Below are 26,054 nucleotides of genomic sequence, written 5' to 3'. Positions count from 1 at the left end.
TTCAGAAACATCTAAACCAAAGTACAAAATGCTGCTTACATTCAAGAAAGCATGTTTTCGGTGTGCACACAGGTGCTGTAATTGCCTGCTGTACAGTTTTGTTAGCTGTGACTGACATGCCAAAGCAGTCAGAGATCCTTCACTTACATAAGTCTGCCATTTCCCCTCTACCTGTCTCCATGGTTTCTTCTTTTGACCTCTTGGTTCTAGGCAATTGTGCTATTTTTAATCCTTCTGATCCATATTCCTGTCTGCCAGAACCTGTTCTTCTATGTCTTACTAGTCTTCTTCAGCACGTTTTGACTGTCATTTTCAGGAATTTATGCTACTTATCAAGTACTTTCTTTACCTGCAAAGGCAAACACATAACTTTTCTTCAGTCTGTGAATGTGGCCAATGGCATGAGAGGTTCTTGGGTACAGACCACCATTTTGAGCATAAAGTCCTCTTACATTCTCTTGACATTCTCCTGGATGAAAGTTGTTATGTTTTATTTTGGGGATTCACATCTATTTTCATATAATATAATAATTTTCTTTGGGGGAGATATTATATCATGATTTTGACATCAGGTTTTGATACTACTGAATTATGGTTATCTTACATGACCACATCAATACATGAATTTCTAGAAGTTTTAGAAAAAAACTCAAGTTACTAATTCAGAGAGTTTCTGAATCATGTCTTTGATCTAGACTTCAGTGTATTTTGAGGATGCTACCTTAATCAGATTTACTTCACTTCCTTGGAAGACTACTTTGTATTTACTTAGACTATCAGTGTTCAGACTAATTTTCATGAATATATAATTTATTCAAATTATATTCATACTGACAGTTTTTATTTTTAATAGGTGTATACTTGAATTTTCATCACACTTGCTTTAAAAATCATCTGTTTTATTGATCACTTTTCCTATATCATTGACTTACTACTATCTTATTAATATTTTATTTTAGTTTTTTCATTTGTTATTGGATTTTTAGCTAGTTATAATTAATGAGAAATAAATTTAATGTATATCGTATGAAAGCATGCAATACTTTTCATAATTATTGTTTGATCATATTTTGCAGGAATTTTAACTAAATGAAATTTCCATATTAACTTCTTTTTTTACTCCAAGACAACTAAATAATCATTTTGTAGTTATTGCAGTATTTATGTCATTTTTATTTACTATTGATTTATAATCTGATATTGCTGAAAACAGTGTAATTAAATTTTCAGTTTATTAGCTCAATTTTATTAACTCACGCTTATAGTTATCAGATATATTTTGATATTTTTGTAATTGTTGAGACTGTATTTTGAGCCTGGAATAAAGACATTCAGGTCTGAGTCTTACACCAGATTTATGAAAGTTGTTTGTATTTACTATGCTTTGAAATTTGTTATATCTGAAAAACAGAAGACTATCACCCTTGTTCTCTATACACACACACACACACTCACACATTGAACAAAAAAGTTTTCTTTTAAAACTTGCAGTGAAGTGAGGGAGCCAGAGGTCAGTCAGTCAGGAAGGTTGTGATCTGTTCGTTGCACCAGTGGCAACTTGAAATCACTAGGGAAAGGCGTTGGTAGGAAGGAAATTGGCAGACATCACTGACAGGACATCACTTGTCCTTCTTTAAATTTCTGAAGTACACGACAAATCCCCAATGTACTTTTTTAATATTTTTTAATTTTTATTAATTATTCTTTATTCACTTTGTATCCCCCCATAAGCCTCTCCCTCGTCCGTCCCCTCGCAATCCTATCTTCCCTCCCCCTTCTTCATGCATGCTCCTTCCCAAGTCCACTGATAGGGGAGGTCCTCCTCTCCTTCCTTCTGATCTTAGTCTATCAGATCTCATCAGGAGTGGCTGCATTGTCATCTTCTGTGGCCTGGTAAGACTGCTCCCCCCTCAGGGGGAGGTGATCAAAGAGCAGGCCAATCAATTTATGTCAGAAGCAGTCCCTCTTCCCATTACTATGTAACCCACTTGGACACTGAACTGCCGTGGGCTACATCTGTGCAGGAGTTCTAGGTTATCTCCACGCATGGTACTTGGTTGGAGTATGAGTCTCTGGGAAGACCCCTGTGTTAAAATTTTCTGGTTCTGTTGTTCTCCTTGTGGAGTTCCTGTCCTCTCTAGATCTTACTATTTCCCACTTCTTATATGAGATTCCATGCACTCTGCCCAACAGCTGGCCATAACTCTCAGCATCTGCTTTGATAGTCTGCAGGGCAGAGCCTTTCAGAGGCCCTCTGTGGCAGGTTCCTAACTTGTTTCCTGTTTTCTTCTTCTTCTGGTGTCCTTCCTCTTTGCCTTTCAGGATGGGGATTAAGCATTTTACTCAGGGTCCTCTATCTTGATTAGTTTCTTTAGATGTACAGATTTTAGTAGTTTTATCCTGTATTATATGTCTCTGTGAGTATATGCCTTGTGTGTCTTTCTACTTCTGGGACAGCTCACTCAGGATGATCCTTTTCAGGTCCCACCATTTACCTGCAAATTTCATGATTTCCTTATTTTTCATTGCTGAGTAATATTCCATTGTGTAGATGTACCACAATTTCTACATCCATTCTTCAGTTGAGGGGCATCTGGGCTGTTTCCAGCTTCTGGCTATAACAAATAAAGCTGTTACAAACATGGTTGAGCAAATGTCCTTATTGTGTACTTGAGCCTCTTTTGGATATATGACTAGGAGTCGTATGGCTGGGTCTTGAGGAAGCGCGATTCCTAGTTGTCTGAGAAAGAGCCAGATTGATTTCCAGAGTGGTTGTAGAAGTTTACATTCCCACCAGCAGTGGAGGAGGGTTCCCCTTTCCCCACAATCTCTCCATCATGTGTTGTCACTTGAGTTTTTCATCTTGGCCATTGTGACGGAGCTGTGCGCCCAATGTACTTTTTTCTGTTATTTTTCAGTACATAGTTGAGGCTATTCCATTACCTGTGTACACAATCAGACTTGCTTTGCCTTCTCATGGGTTTTAATTTTCCACCCAGTGCATTAGTTTTGCTATTGTTTAGTGCCTTTCACCTGAATTCTGATTTCTATGATAAAATCACTATTCTAGTCAGATATGCTTAGAACACTTCTTTCTGTTCTATTCAAATGCTTATAAACATATTTTGGAATTTATCTCTCTCTCTTTTTAAACTAGTCTTAATATTTGTTTTTCCATAAGCAAATTACTCTTTATTATATTTTTACACGTACTGAATGTTACCGGCATGATTAACACTTTACTTTCCATGAAAATGTTTTACTGTTTTTTTCTCTCTCTCTTGTGAATGTGTTTCTCCTTCCTGCCTACCATGACCACCACTTTCTATAACAGTACTTAAGCTCTTTGCTGCATTTTACTTTTTAATAAACTGGAAATTCTTATCTTGCTTGTCCTCCCCCCACCCCATGAAGTAAGTTTTCTCATGATTTTTTTCAATGGATCAACATGAATACATCTTTAAAATACTCCAAAATAAAAATGGTAATCTTAGAATGAACTCACTTCTTCCTTTCTTCACACCTTGTTCCCATGGCAACCATCAGTGGTCTTAGTTGTCTGCTACTCTATGTAAATGTTCATGGATACATCTATGGTTGCCTCACATTAGAGCTGAGGATGGAGCACATGAGGGGAATGTTTGCCTTCATAAAAAGTGCCTATGTCACAGTGGCTGTGATGAGTTCATGAGTGTATACAATTATCAGAGTTCTGCATAGCGGTGCTGACAATCTGTGGATTTTTACTACTTTGAAATAGTGCCTTAAAAAGCGTGCTTTAAAAGTGTGGTGAGGAGCTGAAGAGGTGGCTCTGTGGTTAAGGGCAGTGACTGCTCTTCCAGAGGACCTGAGTTTGATTCTCAGCACCCACATCGCAACTAACAACATGCAGACCATATGGTGTATATGGTGTATGTCTGTTGGCTTAACTTTAGTTTTTGGAAGTTTAATAGTAAACAAGATGTGTAAAGTTTCTAACCACAGAAGTGTGTGATATATAGCAGCAAGTGATATAAAATGCTGTTAAAAATAAACTTACCATTCTTTACTTTATCTCACTTTTTTTTAAAGCTTGACTGACTCTTTTTTATTATAACGAATACATTTTCATATTGTTTTGTGACCATTACTATGGGTCCTTGCATTTTAAAATTTTTTTAGATTTTTTTTTTGTGTGTGTGAATGTATGTGAGTGTGTATATGTGTGTTTATGTGTGTGGGGATGTCTACCATATCTATAAAGATGCCCATGTAGAGCAGAAGAGGGTGTGAGGTCTCCTGGAAATGGAGCTCTAGTTGTGAATTGTCCAGTGTGTGTGCAGAGACCTGAATTCACATCCTCGGCAGAGAGCAGTCAGTGCTCCTAACCTCTGAGCCCTCTCTCCAGCCCTAGCTCTTACGTTTTCTAAGGTCTGATATGAGAGAGCTTTGGTGGCCTTTTTTCCAATACAGAGAAGAGATCAAAGTAGTCTTCCCTGAGAAGTTTGAGGTTGAGTTTCCTAGTCTTGTATGACATCATGAGATCCCTCTGACTTGTCTGTAAACAACTTGCTGTGAACACGTGGAGTTTTTAAATTGCTTAGTTTTTATTTACCCCTGTAACTTCCTTCCTTGTGAAAATTTGTGTTTCTTTTTTCTTCCTTGACATTTTCTTTTATCTATCTGTCTGTCTGTCTATCTATCTGTCTGTCTATCTATCTTTCTGTCTATCTATCTATCTATCTATCTATCTATCTATCTATCTATCTATCTATCATTTAATTACTTCCATTCTCTTTTCTGTTTCTTTCTGGAACTCCTTTTAGGTCATATATTGTAATTTTTAACCCTCTGTCATAATTTTCCACAGCCTTGATATGCAGAATGCCTTGGCAGAATAAAGTGCTTTTAGAATGTCTCTGGACAGCAGGTCTGGCTGGTTGCTCTGTTTTCCAAAGATACTGTCCAGGATGTCTGCCCCACAGAGTTCTCCAACTTGGGATTTTTCAAGGACACTTCTGAAAACAGTTTTGAAAACATCTCTAAATTAAAGAAAAACACAACAACAAAACAAAAGACAACCCTAAGAAGTCCACCTAATGTATGCACCCTGAGTACATATGTGGTGCTCTTTATCTATTCTAAATGATAAACTATCCAACGTGTTTTGTATTTATTTTATAAAAATGTTACTTTTTGTTTAGTTACAGTTTCTTGGTAGTGCTTATATCTTAGTTGGTTCAAACCTTATGCTTGATACCTGTCAGTATTAAGCATTTATATAAATCAGGTGTATTAAATATCAAGTATATAGGTATGTGTGTGTGTGTTTGTGTGCACGCACGTGCATTTGGCTGGTCCTTCATTTTTGTTGTTTTGTGATGAACTGTAATATTTAAAGGCATGCACCAGTCTATTTCCTGTTGCTATTCTACCATCCCTGAAGCTGGACACCTCTAAAGAAAAGAAGCATACTTAACTCACTGCTTTGGAGCTGAAAGTGCAACCAAATGGCCTCTTCAGTCTGGCCCTTGGTGACAGTGTCAATGGGTGTATGTGGCTTCACCATGGTGAAATGCATGCCTGAGGGAGAGACACAGTGAAACAGTAAGCCAGGATGGCATTTTCATGACAACTTGTTCTAATGGGAACTGGGTGAGCTTCCTGTAGAATTCCACTGACTCCTGAAGCTTGAAAATAAACACTGAAAAAATGTTAGTATAAGGTGCAAGACATCTAAAGATAGGACTTTCTCAGCTGTTTCAGTGAAGCTGCAGCAAGGGATTCATTGGAGCCAGATGTCATCAGAAAAACACACTTGTTTGTCAAGAGATGTTTGGTGAGTCGGAGGCACCAGCTACCTCTTTTGATGAGAAAGCTGAATTGGGGTACAGCCAACCCTATTCATTATCTGCAGACACCTTCAAGCTGTAGTGGATATTTTTGGCCTAATTATGAGAAAAACTACAAAACTTTCAAAGTATGAACTACTTATTACCTGACCCTAGGTGTTTGAATAAAGTGCTTTTGGAATGTCTCTGGAGAAACAGGCACAGCTGTTTGTCCCTGGACATCAGGTTATGTTCCATTGCTCTCCTTTTCTGAGGAGTAGGGAAGGGGGACAGGGAGGAGAGGAGGAAGGGGACTATGATTGGGATATAAAGTGAATAAATAAAAAAGAAAGAAAACGCTTGTAATTTGTACAGTAGTGACAGTATGCTCGCTGATCTCCTACTTTCATACCATTAAGAAAACAACCCAACCCTGTAACCACACTGCTTGGCTAGACATGTTCTTGTTTAGGCACTTTTCCCCAACTTCACACTGTTCTGCTCCTCACTCGTGGCTAACATCTGCCCCCTCTTCAAAGTAGGATTAAAATAAAACTTAGCTCTGAAGATCTGAAATATAGAAAGTAAACACCCCATGTATATGGCTCCACTGGCCTTAACTGTCAGGCTCCGTGCTCTTCTCTGTCTGTACTTACTTTTCATGCACAGGTTTAAATCCATTCCTCTGCCTGTTCCAGTTTGTCTGTCACTCACAGGTAAGCATGCCTGGAGCATACACATAGACGTAAGCTCTTGTTACAGGTAAACTGGAAAATCGTGGTCCTTAGTAAAAAGACTACAGTCAGGACGCTTTCCCAGACAAAGAACGAAAGGAGACCTGAGGAAAAGCTTATCAGGCTTTACTGGAGTGAAAGTAAAAACACTAAGTACAAACTCACAAAGGTCAATGTGGGTTGACTGGAAAAACCTGGCTGACTCTCAGGTCTTTGCTGCTTACGCTTTCCATTATGGGTCCAGTTGATGTAGGCTGTAGGTGCAAACATCTGGTGTGGGTATAAACAAGGCTCAGCCTTTCTGGTCTTTGAACATTTGAGCTTAACATGTGAACTGTTGCTGGGAGGGGAAGTCTAATGCCAGTGCCACGTGGAACATGGGATCAAGACTTCAGGGAAGCACTGCACTGCCCACAAAGATCTAGTATCTTGTTTTATACCCTAATAAATGCTAGGTTTTTCTTCTTTTAAGAATTATTTACTATACACTGTGTAGTATACACAGGATAACAAGATGGCTCAGTGCTTGCTGCCAAGCCCGATGATCTAAGTTTGATTCCAGAAACCCATGTGGTGGAAGGAGAGCAGGAACTCACACAATTTCTCTGACTTCCATACATGTATCATGGCATATGCATGAATATGCACACACGCACATACACAGAAACACACAAGCACACACCACACACAAACACAGATGTAGACACACAGACACACTAAATTTAAAAATAAGAGTAATAATTGCACATATTTACAGCAAACATATGCACATTAGGAAGCATCTGAAATGTGTAAAATGTTAAGATAATTGATTGAGATAAATTGTGTTAGTAAAGCAACAGATCTTGATATTTTCATTGGTAAGGTCAACTAATATGATCATTTTTATGTAGCAAGACTGTCCATACTTGACATATTTTGAGTTTGAATATTTTAATGAAATGGAATCAAATGGAGGTGGTTAACCATGACATATTCCTCTATGTTGACTTAGAAAAAAATAAAATTTGTTGCTTAGGAAATTCACAAATGGTATTTCAATTAAAAATTATTTGCCAGGCGTGGTGGTATATGACTTTAATCCCAGCACTCGGGAGGCAGGTGGATTTCTGTGAGTTAGAAGCTAGTCTGGTCTGTAAAGAGAGACCAGGGCAGCCAACGTTAAAAAGAGACACCTTTTCTCAAAAAAAAAAAAAAAAAAAAATTAAAGAGCAAGCCTAAGATATCTATTTGAAGTCTGTAGATGAAGCTGTTGCTGTAAAATAGATTATCCATTGGTGGTTATGTGAGTCTATGTATTTGGATGCCTTTAACTCTAACCAGCATGGCCCCGAAATCTGTTAGATCTGGGACATAGTATGAAAGAATGGTTTTGTTCTTTGTACTCAGGCAAACCTAGTCTTTAGTCCTTCAGTCACTAGTCCTTCAGTCACGTGATTTCTGTGAGACCATAATCAGATTTTCTAAATGTTGTTCTTGGGGGGGGGCTAAATATGATGCATGGGTTAAGTAACATATAGAGGACCCTTTGGAAAGCAGCTGATCCATAAACACCAGGAGCTTCCCTGTCTGCCTCCAAGTTGCCTGATTGTGTTTTTTATTACCCTTTACCCTTGTTGTGTTCCAGGAGGTGTTCTGGATGGATGGCTGCTGGAAGCCCATAGCCATAGCCAGTTCTTCATCAACTCTTAAGCATCCACCTGGGCATTAAGTAATGAAAATTTTGGTAAGTAAAAAAACAAACAAAAATAGCATATTGCTTTTCTTATAAGGTCACCTTAGTCTCAGCTCTGTTTTGTAATAAGTGGTATGATTATTCTCCAAACATCTCCAGCTATGACAGATGTCCATTTTCCTAAAGTTTGTCTTTATTTTAAAAATAAATAACACGGGCTTTTGAAAACAAGACTGGCAGTCTGCCTGTGCTCTCTGTGCCACTGATAATGCACTAGTTCACTTAGCTCTGTCTCTCTTATTCTCTTTCGATGTCTATCCACCCCATAAATTGTGTCTCTGAGGGCAAGGTCTGGTGTTATGCATCTTTTTAGAGTGTACACAGAATAAACACAGACTCCTGGTGGTTGAAGTGTTGGCTGACAGTGCTCTCTCTAACTGTAAAAGCTTTGACAAAACGAAGAGCTAGGTCAGAGAATCAAAACTGGGTCTGAGTCAGACAAATGAGGTTCTAAATAACTAAGGAAAGTTGTTATGTAGGGGCTGTTAGAATGAGGAAAGGATACATACACTTCTTTTTGAGATAGGATCTCATCTCATTGTAGTCCTGGGTGGCCTGGGACTTGCTATATAGATCAGGCTAGTCCTGAGCTCACAGAATTTCAAGTGAAATTTGCTTCTCTAGGATTAAGTACATGCACTACCTGGCCCATATGTCTTTATTGGTTTAATTTTTATTCGGTTTTCTCCAAGTGATAATATGTGTTTTGATATCCATATACTTGCATGAAATTAATGTTCTATTATTGCGCTTGCTATTATTTTGCATTACTAATCTGTGCTGTATATAATATGTAGTCTATTAAAAAGGAGAGAAGGGTGAGAGGAATTGAATGATGACAGAAATAGCTCACTAGTCCTACGGATATGCATGGCAATGGCTAAGAAATGTCAGTTTATCATTGACTGGAGATTTTGTACATAGAGACACTTGGGGACTAAAGTAAAACAAAACAGAAGATTCATTGAGAGTTCACTGTTTCTGATAAAGAATATTGGTTGTAAAATGACATCTTTACAATTTTGAACCTAAATTACGATAAAATGCAGCCCTACATGTTTTTAATTAGAGATATTTTACCATATTGTCTATGATTGTGTTTTACAGAAACCATATATGAGGAATGCATCCATCTCATGCTGCTTGTGTTTCCTTCTAAACAGTCATTTTTTAACTGAGGCTGGCATTCATGTCTTCATTTTGGGGTAATTTCACCTGCAATCATAGTTGTTATCATAATCATTTGTCCTTGGATGTCTTGCTGTTGAAACTGCAGTGTGTTCTGTTTGCCTGTGTGTAGGTCTTCACTTTTCAGGGTGAGATATCAGGTGACTCTGGGGCTGCCCAGGGAACTTTGGCGAATATCTAACTGGGGGTTTCTGCACTTTGGCATATGAGTATTCTATCTCCCAAAGCAATCTGCGATAAGTATTCCATTTACTGATATCATGCATGTAAATTGTCCTCATTGGACAGATTGCCATTGGCTGACATGCTTTGTTCATGATCCTTCTGAGAGTAAGTGTTTTTTCCTAAGGCTTTCCGAATCCATCCACAGTCACGTGATCAACATGTCTTTTATTCTGTCTATTAAATTTGAGTTCTAACCAGAGTGAATAAATTTGTGATCATACATCTTGGTATTTAGACAAATTTTTCGTGACTATAAAGTTTCCCCAGCCTCAGAATAGTGTGAGCATCGTGGAAAAGGGACACTTACTCTCACAGTTGTTACATGAAAATGATTAGAGTTTAAGATCTTACACTGACCAGCCCTAAAGTTTCATGGAACCTGTACTTCAAGACAACCAGTAATCAATTCAAGAGCATTTATTGAGCAATGCCACACATCAGGTATTATTCCAGTTGCGTTGGGACAAACTGAATGTGGTTACTTACAAACTAGCCCACTAGCCTTTCCCTAACCCTCAGGGTTGGACAGTCCTCCACAAATGAGGTTAGAGCGTCACACTTGTACTACGCATTTGTTATTTCCATTTACCCGCCGAGCTGTTGCGAACATGGAGGCAGGTTACAACTGCTCTTTTCTCTAGTGAGAATATAGATGATCTTGATTGTTCTGTTGCTTATGGACTCTGTCAGACAACAGCAGCCTCTTGCAAATTGTTTGGCTTTGTGTTTTCTTTCAGCTGTCTCATTATAGGTCTCCCTAAAACAGAGGCCAACTGGGAATATATAAGAATTGACCTGGAAAAAATTCAAAATTTTAGTAAAGTGAGTACTCATTTTTCACTTTCTACTTTTTTGTTTAAAGTTCATATTTGATATATTTTATTTTATTTTAACTTTTATTCTCTAGAATGTCGTACATGTAGTAAAACAAAATCTTATCTACTGCCCATTTCACTCATCATAAGGTCCTTCTTCTAACTCCCCACCAAGTCTGCTCCTAACTTCATACCAGATTTTTCTTGCTTTTTTTTTTTGATAACTCAGTAAGTCTGATTAATGTTGCCAGTAAGTTCATAGCCATGTACTTACTGAAAAATAAGAATGGGGACACCATCAAAAGACAATAATTTTCCCTCTCCCAGTAGATATCAAGTGCCAGCAGTTTCTTATGGGAGGGGGCAGAGCCAGGAGCACACAACCCCTTTTACAATGTCATTTTGGCAGACTAGATCTCTGTAGGAAAAAATGTGCTGTGGGTTCATACATGTGATAGCCATATCACCTCCAGAAGACAGGATTTCACTACACTTCTCCCTACCCTCTGGCTTTTAAATTTTTTCTGCCTCCTTTTCATGAGTATTCCCTGAGCCTTGGGAGGACAGGGAGTAGGGTTGATAACGATGTCTCATTTAGTGCCAAGCAGTCATCTCTTCTTCGTAGCACATTGACCAGTTATGCCTCAGCACTGATTGCTTCCCACTGGAAAAAAAAATAAGTTTCTCTGACCAAGGCTGATAGAATTTTGGGTAAATAGGCATAACCATAAATATTTAAGAGGTAATTTGACAGCATGGCCATTATGAAAATATCAGTAGCAGGCTCTGCCCTACTGCATGTGACTTCTCAGCCATGGCCTTTTGATCAGGATTATAGTTCCAGGCATAAAATGTCCTTTTATTGAGCAGGTCTCAAATCCAGTCTAAAAGCAGTTAGTTATCCAAAAGAGCCATGCCCCTAGCCGTGTCTTTTATGGTGGTACTGTGTCATGTAGGGACCCATGCTGGGTCTGGTCACTGTTGTCATTTTTTTTTCCAGAGAAAAACATATAATGACTATGAAATACGCATCTCTCATGTTTTTTCTATAAACTTCCATGAAATACCATTTGAAATAATAATTTTTGTGAAGAAATATATGAACTTATGCCTCATAAGACAGTGTTTTCAAATTCTAGTTATTGTTAAGATTGACACCTTTATCAGAACTAAGAGCCTGTGGCCAGATAGGTCCTAGGCTCTTGTGGAGAGCTTATTACTACTATTCTGCTAAATGTGTAGCATGAAAGTGACTCCTAAAGGCTTGTCATTGTACCCATAGATTAATGCATCTCCCAGTGCTTATCAGAGAAGCTTTTTTTGCGTTAGATGGTGATTAACACAGACCCACAATTGATCAAGGTAAAGAGAATGAGAGCCTTCAGAGCACTCAGCCCTTAATGAGATTTCTGTATTTCATGTCCTTTTCCCAAGACTCGGGGGTATTTGTAAAAGAGGACTTAGAAAAATTGTAAGAGCCTGAGGCGGTAGATGACTACAAGGAAACTGTTTTCTTAACACAACAGGGCAGCTGTACATATGAACTCATAGCAGTTATGACAGCATACTCCAGACCCGCACAATCTCAAGTCAAATAACATCTCAGCATGAAGTGCAGAGGTGACATAACGTTCACCCCCAGCTGATGAAGGGTTGACAGTTAATAGTCAAACTTGACAGCTGGGAGAAAGAGAGTCACCTAGCTCAGCAGATGGGCACACATCTGATGAGAGGAGATGAGCAGTTCTGATGATACTTGATGGATTTAAGAAAAAAAAAAGTAAAAAGAGGACACAGAGTTGGGTGGGTAGGGAAGGGGTATGGACGTGAGAGGAGATACAAGAAGAGTAAATATCAAAACAAATGTGCAAAATTTTTTTAAGGGACTTCTAAAGGGATAAAAAATAAATTCAGTTTTTAAGCAAAGTAGCCCAAGGAACTCAATTCCTCACAAGTCAGAAACTCATTTTCCTTATCTGGAAATAGGTTACATGAAGGGGACCCAATGTGACATTATTCTTAGAATGAGATATCTTTTCTAGGCACTGTGGATCATCTTCTCCTGCATAGAGATACCACATGGCCTTATAACAGATTCTGTTGAATCTAGTCAAAAAAACATCAGGAATCCCATACTAAATGACAGTCCTGAAAGCTATATTTTGTTTCTATGGATCAAGAAACCTGGTCTGAAAAAGTGATTCCTATTACAGTAAGTGAGAATTACAATGGAGGGTCCATAGAGGTCCTGAAAACTAAGCTTAGGTGACCCTGAGATTTCACCTTACACCCATCAGAATGGCCAAGATGAAAAACTCAAGTGACAACACATGCTGGAGATGTTGTGGAGAAAGGGGAACCCTCCTCCACTGCTGGTGGGAATGTAAACTGGTACAACCACTCTGGAAATCAATGTGGTGCTTTCTCAGACAACTAGGAATAGCACTTCCTCAGGATTCAGCCATACCACTCCTAGGCATATATCCAAAAGAGGCTCAAGTACACAATAAGGACATTTGCTCAACCATGTTTGTAGCAGCTTTATTTGTAATAGCCAGAAGCTGGAAACAGCCAAGATGCCCCTCAACTGAAGAATGGATACAGAAATTGTGGTATATCTACACAATGGAATATAACTCAGCAATGAAAAACAAGGAAATCATGAAATTTGCAGGTAAATGGTGGGACCTGGAAAGGATCATCCTGAAGCAGAAAGACACACGCGGTATATACTCACTCATATAGACATATAATATAGGATAAACCTACTAAAATCTTTTCACCCAAAGAAACTAATCAAGAGGGAGGACTCTGACTAAAATGCTCAATCCCCATCCTGAAAGGCAAAGAGGATGGACACCAGAAGAAGAAGAAAACAGGAAACAAGTTAGGAACCTGCCACAGAGGGCCTCTGAAAGGCTCTGCCCTGCAGACTAATCAAAGTAGATGCTGAGACTTATGGCCAACTGTTGGGCAGAGTGCATGGAATCTTATGTAAGAAGTGGGAGATAGTAAGATCTGGAGAGGACAGAAGCTCCACAAGGAGAGCAACAGAACCAGAAAATTTGAACACAGGGGTCTTCCTAGGGACTCATACTCCAAATAAGTACCATTCATGGAGATAACCTAGAACCCCTGCACAGATGTAGCCTACAGCAGTTCAGTGTCCAAGTGGGTTACATAGTAATGAGAACAGAGACTGCTTCTGACATAAACTGATTGGCCTGCTCTTTGATCACCTCCCCCTGAGGGGAGAGCAGCCTTACCAGGCCACAGAAGATGACAATGCAGCCATTCCTGATAAGATCTGATAAACTAGGATCAGAAGGAAGGAGGGGAGGACCTCCCCCATCAGTGGACTTGGGGAGGTACATTCGTGAAGAAAGGGGAGAGAAGGTGGGATTGGGAGGGGAGGAGGGAGGGTTTTATGGGGGGGATACAAAGTGAATAAAGTGTAATTAATACATTAAAAAAAGAAAAAAAGAAAAAAAAGAATCACAGCACACAAAATTCTGGCTGCATGCAAAACATATTAACAGGTGATGACTGCATACTCAAGCAGGGCAAGAGCCCCTTAACACAATAGCAATCATACCCAAATACAAGGAAAAATCTAGTCATACCAAGAGGGGAGTCATAATACAGACCATAATTAGTCTTATAATAATATCAGGTAAAGCCTATTTGATGGGAAATGCAACTGCTAATTCCAAGAGCAGCACTAATGATGAAAGAAAATTCATAAAGAAGAAACGATTTTTGATACATAGGCACCAAGCAACAGTTTCAAAGTTCATGACACAAAATTTAACAGTGCAAAGAAGAAACAGACAAATTTATGATGAAAGTTGTGGATATCACTGTCTCACATGCAATGACTAACTAGACAATTAAGTAAAAAACTGCAAAAGGATAGAAACCATGACAAAAACCAGCTAATGGAATTTGACTTTGTGCATGAAGCTTTTTACCCAATGGCATCAGAGCAAACTTTTTAAAATTCCCATAAAATAGTCATCAAGATTAAATATATCTTGATCCATAAATTAAGGTTCATAAAACTTACCAGAATTTTGATCATGCAGAAAGTATATTTATAACACAGTGGAATCAAACTAGAGATGAAAAAGTACAACAGGAAAGCCTCTCAAATTTACAAATTAAATAATATATTTCTAAATAATTCATGGGTCAAAGACTAATTCTCAAATATGTGAAAAAACTTATAGAATTGAATATAATGAAATCCAGTCTATTACAATGTTAACTACTAAAGATGAGTAATCTTTAAAAGTAAAATTATTATATTAGAAAAGAGGAAGTACCAAGCATCATATTAGCAACTGAAGTTACATCTCCTCAGATTAGAAGAATCACAAAATAAATTCAACACAAGTAGAAGGAAGGAAAGAATAGATCTGGGAGCAGAAATTAAGCTGAAATCAGAAAAGCAGTGGTCAAATCAATGAAACATAAAGGCACTACTCGGGAAAAAAATCAATGAAATTAGTAAACATCTAATAATAAAAGAGACGATACAAATCATCAGCTCCGTGGATGGAACTGGTGGCTATGGGCACAGTGTCTGTGGGGATAAAATTGTCACAGGTCCCTTAGTTTCTTGTTGTAACTGCAGATTCTGTCCAAGGACCTACAGGAAAGGGGCAAATTCTTCAAAGACCAAAAACTCCCAAAACATAACAATGATGAAATCAGTGGTTCAGGTACTACTATAACCACTGACACTGTTCAGTTCACTATGCAGAACCCACTAGAAGAACCTCCAGAGGCAGCTGACTTTGTTCTAGCATCCTGAAATTTACTGCAAGCATTGCTAATGATGTACACAGGTTTTTCTAGAGCATAGGAGGAAGGAAAGCCCTCTAATTCAGTTTAGAAGAGTAATCTTACCCTGATGTAAAACTTGATAAAGACACATTGAAATATGAAACCAAAGATAAGCAACTCTCATGGTACTTAGTATAAAATTCCTCAATACAAGGTTTCCAGTCAGATCTATCAGTGCATATAATAGGAATTATATATCATCACCATATGGGATTTAATCTAGGAATGAAAAATCTTTTAATTATTTGAAGATCAATTAATGAATCAATTTGGTCTGATAAATCAGGAGCCTAAAAAAATCATATCAATTGATTTAGAAAAGACATGATAAATTCAGCATCTCTTATACAGGATGGATTTCCTTTTTAATGACTGTCTGTACACCATCATATGACTGTGCTTTGATAGAGTGTCCTTAAAGAGCCATTTAAGTTAAAATAGGGTCATTAGGATGGTTCTAATACAATATGATCAGTTATCCTTAGAACGACAGGAAACCATGCTACAAGGAAGGTACACAGGAGGAAGATGTCCCGAGGAGACAGAGTAAAGATAGATGGACATTGATAAGGCAGAGTGAGAAGTTTGGGAGACCTGCTGGCACATCCCTTCGAGAGACTGATTGCCTTTAGAATTCGAGAAAGGTGCATATGTGAAATTGTCAGAGTAGTTTCAGCAAACTGTTGGAGAACTAGTTCAAGACAAGATGTCTCAGCACAATAGGAACACTGGGTAAATTCCTTAACTTAATATAAAATATGTACTAGAATACTTAAACTACCATTGTTGGCAGTGAGTGAAAGACAGCTTTTCTCTTGGGATTAAAAACGAATCTCTCACCTCTTTTATTCACCATGGTCTTCATCTTGGTGCATCCATACTGTACATTAATAGAATAGGTGGACAGGCTGGGGTGGTAGTGCACACCTTTAATGCCAGGACTCAGGAGGCAGAGGCAGAAGGATCTCTGTGCGTTAATATCATACCACATGCACACTATATATGTTATATATTATAATATAAAGTATATATTATATATTACAAAAATATAAAACTATATATTATATATGCTACATATGACATAATATTATATAACATAAAATAGAACCTTAATATTCTGGCACAGTGTGTATTCATTAGCTTTCCACTAATAGCAAAATACCCGAGATAATTAAATTTAAAAGCTAAAAGGTTTATTTTGACTGATGGCTTTAGCAGTCCCAGTCTATGACTGGGAAAATTATTGATTTGGATTCTTTAGTGGGATTGCCAGTTTATAAAGGGTAAATTTTTTGTTGTTGTTTAGAAAGCAAAAAGAAGGAAGTATGAAGACCTGAAAGTCCTACAATGTCCTTCAAAGTCATATCCCAGTGACCTCTTACCCTCTCTTAGATTCTTTTTCTAGAGGTTTCACCATTTCCATCCTGGAACCAAGAGTTTGGGGGGCATTAAATACCCAAAATGTAGCAATGTATGCCATTGCTCATAACAAATGCACATAAACAATGGAGGGAACTGGAATCAGATAAAGGGGCAGAAGAAAGCTCAAGACATTCTGCTGTTTTGTTGTTGTTGTTGTTTTTTTCTATGACATAACTGGTCAAATTGTTAACTTTTAAAAAACTAATCTTTTTTTCTTATCTATCTATCTGTGTATGTATGTATGTATGTATCTATCTATCTACCTATCTACCTACCTATCTATCTATCTATCTACCTATCTACCTACCTATCTATCTATCTATCTATCTATCTACCTATCTATCTATCTACCTATCTATCTATCTATCTATCTATCTATCTATCTATCTATCTATCTATCTACCTATCTATCTATCTACCTATCTACCTACCTATCTATCTATCTATCTATCTATCTATCTATCTATCTATCTATCTACCTATCTACCTATCTATCTATCTATCTATCTATCTATCTATCTACCTATCTACCTACCTATCTACCTATCTATCTATCTATCTATCTATCTATCTATCTGTCTGTCTGTCTGTCTGTCTGTCTGTCTGTCTATCTATCTATCTATCTATCTATCTATCTATCTACCTGTCTACCAACCTACATATTTATCTATCTATCATCTATTCACTTTATACCCCTCCCTCCTCTCCTATTGGTTCCACCTTCCCTTCCTCATGCCCCTATCCCTCCTCCCATACTCCTCAGAAAAAGGGGTCCCCAACAACAACAACCCACTTCCGCACATCTAATTGCATCAGGACTGAGTGCATTCTCTTGCCCTGTGGCCTCGTGAGGTATCCCTCACCAGGACTCACCAGATCAAAAAGCAAGCAACAGAGACCTTGTTAGAAACATCCTCTGCTCCTCTTACTAGGGAACCCATAAGAAAACCAAGCTGTCCATTAACTACATCTGACCAGGGGGCCTAGGTCCAGTCCATGCATGGCCCTTGGTTGGTGCATCAGTATCTGCAATCCCTTCCCTCCTGCCCTCTCTGACCAAGCCCTGCTTAGTTGGCTCTGTTGGTCTTCTTGTGGAGCTCCTGTACCCTCTGGTTCCCTAAAAAGCTAATCTTAAAAGGTTGCATTCTATATAACTCTATTTCTTTCACATTTTTGAAATGTTAAAGGTATAGGATTGTACAAGAGGGTAAAAATTGGTAAAATCTGGAGAAGGAAGAAACATTACATCAATATGTATTTCCCTGTTAGAAAATTGTGTTGTGGCTAAACAAGTAACAGCAGGGTAACTCAGAGAAGGGATCAAAGAATCTCTTGATATGTTCTCTTAAAATTTCAGGAACTTAAAATTATTGCAGAATTCAAAATTAATTTAAAGGATTAAATTTATTGGTTCACAGGAAGTTGTTATTATCATACCTAAATTAGCTCATTTTCTCTTTTTCAGCATATTCATATTGATACTACTTTATACACTGACATTGACTTTCATGTGAGTAGTTTTTTTTTCAGTGTTTTAGCCATATTCCCATAACTTCATTGGAATAGTTATAGTTTTAAAATTTCACTTATGGTCAGTTCTCCTGGCGTTTGACCCATGACATTTCTAAGAGATCATTGAATTTGTGGAACCCAGAACAAAGAGCTACATAAATGCTACTTTTGTAATGGTTCCAAATCAAAATGTACAAACACACACAAAAAAAACCCCAGAAAACCTTTTTCCAGCATCAAACAAAATCTCATATATTTCTGTGATGCAATTAGATTATCATAGGACTATGTGCACGAATCAGTTTAAATGATTCAATCTAAATGTCTCCATCAAACTCATTATTCCTAATGCTGTAATGAGACACCATCTTCAATAACACCTATTGCAACTTGCTTAAGGGTATTCATGTTTTATGTTTTGCATGGCTCTCTATACTCGTAAGAAGTCTTTTAGCTAGTCTAAACATGAGATAAAAGCATAATCCAAACAATATACTAGAATTAATAAAGGATGAACTTGCTTTGTTACAATACACTGACATTGTTGATGGTCACATCGTTCCTCTTTTCACTCTAGATAGATCTCCAATTCCACTGCTTGGGAAACGTAGTGACTAATTTAATTTAAATTGTTAAATTCTCACAATTGAAAATCACCTAATAAGAATATCAGTGAGCTTTACCCGGGGTCATGTCTACAAGGTATTTTAACTGTGGTGGGAAGATCTACTCTGAACATGGGCAGCATCACTTTATGGCTGAATCCTGGACTAAGAGTTGAGAATGCTGGAGGAGCCCTGGGCACAGCTGCATGCTCTTAACTGTGGGTCTGATCAGCTGTCTTAAGTTCTGCTGTCTTGACTTCCCTGAGATGATGGATTGTATCACAGAATTGTGAGCAAAATAGGCATCCTTTCTCTTTGAAGTTGCTCTTCGTCAGAGTATTTTATCACAGCGACAGAGACAGAAATGAAACTAGAACCAAAACCAAACTGTGTATTGGGTGTCACTGGGAACTTCTCCAAGGTGGAAGGTTTGTGCCCCTGCTCATGGTTGGTTGAGTAGAAGGTGGAACCTGAAATTCATACAAGTAGATGTCCACCAAACACATGGGTAAGATCTAGATAACCCCTTTTCTGATTTTGCATTTTTTTTTACTCCCACCTAATCAGTAAGCCTTCCCATGCTGGAAGATAGCCTTGCAACTCAAGGGCAGTAGAAATGTAGCTGTGAATGCCATAGACTCAGGCACAGATTATTTCACAGATTATTTAAAATAAAAGATACTTATTTTAATGTTTTTTTCGTTATTTTTGTTTAAGTTTAGGGTTTTGTGAAGGAACTCTTACAAGAATACATTTTCTTGTTCATGGTTCTTGTCTGACCTGGCCAGGCCATGAGTGGGCACCACCTTTGCTTTGATTCTTCTCTCGAATTTCTTAGAATTCTTTCTGTTGGGAACTGTAGGGACACTATGACTTGCAAGTTATCATGCCATAAGATGTGAACATACAGTCTGATCCTAAATATTATTGCAGATTTTGTCACTTGTAGACTGCTTTATCACTCAAACAGTGAAAGAGTCATGCTCAGTAAGAAATGGTAGCCTTTTACACCCATGTTTCCTTCTGGACAATAATACTATCCTCCTTCTTTGTTGTTGGTTTTAGTTTTGATTTCAAAATCAAATGGAAAAGAAAGCCACTTCCTATGTAAATATAATCCCTTACCAGTACACAGACAAACAATAACTTAGAGAAGAAAGTGTTTATTTGGCTTACAATTCCAAGTTATAGTCCATTATTATGGGAAGTCAGGACAGGAACTTAAAGTATCTAACAGTCAAGAACAGAGACAGAATAACTGCAAGAATCCTTGCTTGCTTGCTCTCAGCTAGCTCTCTTCTGTCTTGTACTATTCAGGGCCCTCTGCCTAAGGAATAGAGCCACCCACAGTAGTTTGGGTCTTTCTCCGTGAATTAATAATGAAGACAAGCTTTTAGGGACATACCTACAGGTTAACCTAATGTATAATTCCTCATAAAGACTATCTTCTAGGTTGTGTCAAACTGATAATTAAATCTAAGCAGTATGGGCATTATGCTTCTTTGTAAGATAATAAGATGGGATTTCCTGTTTTTTTTTTTAATCAAAGTTTTCAAAGTCTTATCAATGTGAAAATGAATAATGAGAATTTTTTTTAAAACTGGCTCTTTGTAACTATTATTTTTAGTCCAGTTGCAAATTTACTGCACTGAATTGCTTTCTCACGGAGTTACGGGTTATTTTACACGAGTATAAGTACCATGACGAAAACCTTACTGATACAGTACTAAACGTGATGATTCTTGGAAACAGCACTCTGTTTTCTAACAAGGTGAGTGAGCCACCGCATAGAGAGCTGCATCTGAAGTTTTCCGCTTGCTTGGGATAAGGCATTCATACGTAAGCAGAGTCTCCCATGGGGCACACAGGAGAGAATTTGATTTCAGTGGAATGGTGTTCAAAAGTCAAACCAGCTCTGGCATGCACAGAATCCTAAAGTCGTTGAGAGCCTTGGCAAATCTGACATTTCTGAATAATACTGAACAGTGTATTGATGTCATACTGGAACACTAGGCAAGCCACTGCAGTGGATAGACGTTAACACAATCAAGTGTTTAACAGCAGAGATGGTAGCTCACATGTATTGGGTTAGTCCTTAATGTCGCACATTGTTCCTTATGCTTTAGACCAATAAGGTACTAGGTACTCAAGATCAGTCTTAGGGATGATCCCTTTTTTTTTTTTTTTTTTCACGTCTAGCTGTCTTCATTTCTGTTTGTCTGTTGATGCACTGGGAATACCCGGAGCTAACCATGGTCTCCAGTTTGTGCAGCGAATGGCACAAGAGCTGTGTTTCTCCTGTCCTCTCACCTTGTAAAAATTAAAGGAATGAAAATTTTATAATACTCAAAAGTGTTAGTTGGAACATCCCAGACATCATGAGCAGGAGAGGGTCACAAGAAAGCAAATACTAGTGACACCTGTGGTTGGTCGGCAGAGGGATGAGCTTCACAAATGCCCTGAAGTGCAAGGAATTGTGGCTTGAATGGCACAACCATAGTGGGGGAAACAAGGTGGAAACAAAGGAACTGATCAGCAGAGGAGGCACAGTAAAATTATTTCATTTAATAAGTACTTCAGGATACTGTGTTAAGAAGAACCTGTGGTCACTGTTTAAGGAGGAAATGTAAATTAGCTGATCACTGAATGAGTGAACCAGCCTGTTAGTCACTAAGCATGGTGAAAGTGTATGTGTGTGTGGGAAATGGAGTTCTTTCTGGTGAGGAGAAGGATTAACCAATAAGCTGGTTACATAGTGTCAGGGACACTCAAGGAGTGTCTGTACACAGACAATTAAGAGTGCAATGACCTTGGCTTCTCCCAAATTCTGGGCTGTCTTGGGTTTGTGCTCAGCTGTCACCTTCTCAGTGATGTCACTTATTTATATTCGCCATGCTTTCCCACTCCATCACTCTCTGTCCTTTTCTCTATATGTGCCACACTCTGGTAATCATGTACCAGATTTAGAAGCAGTGATTGTCTGGATGTCACCATTGGAAAGTCAGCCTCGAACAGCATACATTTTAAAGTCCTTTTGAGTGTTTTATTACAATTCCTGGAACATACACTTCTCACAGGTACTATCACTCAGAACACTTACAAAGTGAATCTACTCATGCTTAAATTACTTCTGTAATACATTATTGTCATTTGTTAATGGGGAGAAATGTAACAGATAACTCACGACAGTATCAGTGTCCAGCTTTACGATGCACGTGGTACCACCCTGGGGGTGACAGTTTGGCATAACTACTTGGAAAAGTGAACAGGGCTGAGTAGTTGGGAGGCCTGCATAGGATTTCAGTTTTCTGTTAGTGGTGATAAGCCACTCAGTGTCATTGCCTCCTTTTCTGACATTGTTTTCAGGACCAAGCAGAGAGCAGTGTAAGCATATGACAGTGTCCAGCATACAGTGTGTGCTTGGTACATACACTGAATTCCAGGCACTTAATGGATATGAAATCTGGTTTTGATTTTTGCTCTCACAGCCTTTATGGTTCAGTTGATCTCTAAAATGTTTATTCATGATTGCTGCACTTGTAATATTCTAGTTGTCCCAAAGGCATGCTTATGGCAATTGCCTATGTAGTTAAGATCAACCAATAATATTAAGGTAGCTACTGTGTGCCAGGCCTCATGCTTAATACTGGGAAACAAGATACATTGTTATGCTTTCCAGGAATATGTAGACAACAGTAGTGTAAAAAGGTTAGAAGTCTGTGATGTGTGTGTATGTTATCTGTACATGTGAGTGGAACTGAAAGGCAAGTGCTCACTTGGTGTCTCAAGGGCATGGCATTCATCTCACAGAGGCCATGGAATTTTCAGGGAAGTGTGGACTGCAAGAGAGATACAAGGAACCCACTGATGGACTTTAGGCAGGAAGAACACAGTTTAACATGCATGGCGTGCATTTGCAAAGATTCTAATCCAGTGTAGGAGAGACCAACCCCTGTAAATCTTCTGATCCCTTCTCATGTTACTCTTCTTAACATGATATTAGTCTGAATACCCCACCATGTGTTTAAGTAGTATGATAACCCTAACAAAGAAATATGTTCAGCTTGCAAATCTAATTCTTCCTTTTTATTTGACAGAATATAGTAGAATATGGCTGCAAGAAATGTGAAGAACTGGAGGAGAAAAACTTCACAGAATTTTTGCAGAGTTTTATACGCATTGTACAAATGTTCTCCGAAAAGTCTTGATTGTAGTTGATTCTCTTCAGTTATTAAGACGCCTCCTCCTGTTGCTCAGAGGCAGCACAGCTCTGTGCATTTGAGATCTGCTGGGAAAGCAAAGCTTTCTCACAGGAAGCTGATGAGCTGCTTGGATCCCATAGACTCTTTGAAATGAAGGGAGAAAAAGCTTTTCTCAGACTTTTTTTTTTTGCTTGCTTATTTTTAATTTATTATTGCAGTTGTACATATTTGTAATATAACAGAAGATGTGGAATAAAGTTTTGTGTATGTTTTATCAATTGAAATTTACTCTTCTTTTCCCCTTTTTATTAATTTGTGTTTGGCTGTGTGTGATATTTGTGTGTGTACATGTTTGTCGTGTGTAGTGCAGTGCAAGAATGTGCAAGTGTGTTGAGGCAGAGGTTGACCTCAGGTGCCTTGCTCCTTATTTTTGTTTGCTTTGTTTTGTTTTGGAAGCTGTGTCTCTTCCTTAGCCAGAACTCAGTAGTTAGTGAGACTATGAGGCCAGTGAACCCTAGGGATCCTCCTGTCTCTTCCTGACCCCTTCAGAAGTGAGATTATAGGCACTTGTCACATTCTCGGAATTTTATCTGGGTGCTGATGATCTGAACCCAAACCCTCATGCTGTGTGGCAAGCACATTCCCAACTGAACCATCTCCCCACTCTCTGTTCATCTCTTGGAGAAAGTGAAGAGCATTTTCTTTGAGGGGGATAGTCCTTCAAGGAAAGTACAAGCGTACACAGTATGATGTTTGCATTAGGATCTCACCTTTCCCTGAATACTGCTATTTTATTGTCACAGTTTTTAATGCCATACTTGTCAAGGTTATAAAAGGGTTGATTTATTGGACTTCATTTGGTTTGGCAAAAATATAATTGTTCATAGGTGCTGGGAAAATGGATCAGGGGTGGGAATATTTCCTCCATAAGTGTGACAATCCACATTTGCATCCCTGGCATCTGTAGAAAGCCATGCCTACCCTTCACGTGGTGGAGGAACAGTAGGATGAATAGAGTTTGCTGGCTACTGGTTTAGTTCCACATTCAGTGAGGTACACTGTCCTAAGAGAATGCAGAAGAGAGTGGTAGAGCAGGGTGTTCCACATACATGTATACCTGCATCCATTCAACATTAATATGCAACTTAAAAATAAATAATAATAAAGTTTTATAGTCCTTACTAACATTTTTAGTTATACTGTGTAAGCTTTCTAGCATTCCTATTGCTAGAAAGTGGGGAAAATTGCCATTTTTAACTTTAATTTTCTAATCTAATGGTCCCCATCCAGTGTTTATCTGAGGAAAGGGAGACCAAAATGCTAGTTATGTTCCTGATGGAATTTGATAGTGACTAATAACCCACCTGCATTTTATAAACCAGCACTGGATGGTTTTAAAAATTGAAATGTTCCAGTGCTAAAAGTTACTGTCTCTGAACACAGCTAATCTGAGAAAACTCAAGCCTTTAGTTCTTAAAATCCTTTAATTTGATGTAAGATGAAATGGTCATATGCAAGCATCTTTTAGTTAACATAAGAGGTAAGATGATCATGTACCATGATCTAAATTTAGTTTCTCGTGTGTCTGCTCATAAAGTCAAACCATTATCTCTATTTCAAAGTCCACACTTTTTACACCCTTTCATTGCACAGCCCAGTGTCATTTTCCTGGTGAATGCCCTGTTTACATCTCACCTACTGCCCTAATTGCTAAAAATATTTGCCATATACTTCCTATAATGAAAGAAGCACAAAATCATATATCTAATGGTAAGTAGACAAGGTAAGCCAAATAAACATCAGATTGATAGCCCAACATGCAATTGATGAATAGATTCTTGCATTTTCATTTCAAGTAAGAAAAGATGTATGAGAGGATATTATCTGCACACTCTCTCTGGTAATAAAATAAAAGGACTGTGAGGTGGGGACGTGGAAACACAAGCAGAACTAATAAGTAATTTGTGAGCCAAGAGAATTTTATAACCCAATTACAAGTCTAGTTTTATACAATCTCATTCTTTACCTGAGATGAGCGAATCAATAGAATTACCTTCTGCTGTTGTTGCTGCAGTATAAAGAGGGAATTATATGCCTTGATGTTGTAGTTTATGGCTGACAAATTCAATAACTCATAAAAATCAAAGCAACATACACAAAACAAAAATCAAGTACTGTGATTGCTCCCTCCTTTCTGTCCTCAAGCAACAAAAAATCCTAGATAGTGTATTCCTGTTCCTTCTCTTTTGTGACTATGTAACACAACATACGCCATCAGCACTCACAGACAAATCATGCTTAACATTTGCATGCAATGGATAAATATTTTGCTTAGAGGAAATCCCATTTCCAAGGAGATTTGGTTCAGTCTTTCTGAACATGTCTAGTGACTGTTCTTGCTAAGAATGTGTTATATAAGGCATTTAGCTGTATGAAGAGTCTGTTGATCCTAACTGTGTACTCTACCTAACACAACAGAAGAAAATTAATGAAGCAGAGGCATGTTTTTATCCTATAATTTACTTCTTCAAGCCTGAATTTTGAAGTAGGAATTGAAGAAACCAAGGAGACTGTTGTAGCATAGAAACAGATTAGAAAGTTCCTCCATTTAGCCTTTGGAAATAGTGTCGGACTTTTTGGACTGTTGTCATGGAATACAGCATCCATACCCAAGTTATATATCTTTGTTGTCATGGTCACTTTTTTAAAAAAAAAATAAGAATTCATTATGCCAGTCATACTAGAACTTCAGTTATTTTAAATCTACCCTGGGTGAACATTTTAACAGATGCTGTAAAAGGCCATAGTGTCAGTCTTCATGAGCTTTGCAATCCAGCAGGAGCATCTTATTGTCAAACTCATCATTTGAGGTCTTCCTTGGCCTCCATCAACTTTGTGAAGGGCATCAGGGAGGGCCAGGTTCATTCAAGGTGTGTGTTCAAAGAGCAGCTCCTGGAG

General features: G+C 38.1%; 1 protein-coding gene across 5 annotated transcripts in view; it reads left to right on the top strand.

Annotated features, from left to right (window-relative positions):
- The window catches only part of Il15 (interleukin 15), a 63,162-nt gene extending 39,782 nt beyond the window's left edge, over positions 1-23,380 (top strand). For 4 of the 5 annotated variants that reach the window (XM_060393237.1, XM_021659624.2, XM_021659623.2 and 1 more), the window contains exons 2-7: positions 8,172-8,270; positions 9,387-9,484; positions 10,430-10,514; positions 18,243-18,287; positions 20,522-20,665; positions 22,992-23,380. In XM_060393237.1, coding sequence (XP_060249220.1) covers positions 8,259-8,270; positions 9,387-9,484; positions 10,430-10,514; positions 18,243-18,287; positions 20,522-20,665; positions 22,992-23,102 — 495 coding nt within the window. In that variant the 5' untranslated portion in view covers positions 8,172-8,258 and the 3' untranslated portion in view covers positions 23,103-23,380. The remainder of the gene's footprint in view (positions 1-8,171; positions 8,271-9,386; positions 9,485-10,429; positions 10,515-18,242; positions 18,288-20,521; positions 20,666-22,991) is intronic. The other variant, XM_060393239.1, reaches the window with a different exon arrangement.
- The last annotated feature ends 2,674 nt before the right edge of the window (positions 23,381-26,054 follow it).

This window comes from Meriones unguiculatus, chromosome 10, assembly GCF_030254825.1.
Source record: "Meriones unguiculatus strain TT.TT164.6M chromosome 10, Bangor_MerUng_6.1, whole genome shotgun sequence".
In the NCBI taxonomy this organism is placed as follows: Eukaryota; Metazoa; Chordata; class Mammalia; order Rodentia; family Muridae; genus Meriones; species Meriones unguiculatus.
Note: the sequence above shows the minus strand (reverse complement) of the source record. Positions and strands in the feature narration are given on the sequence as shown.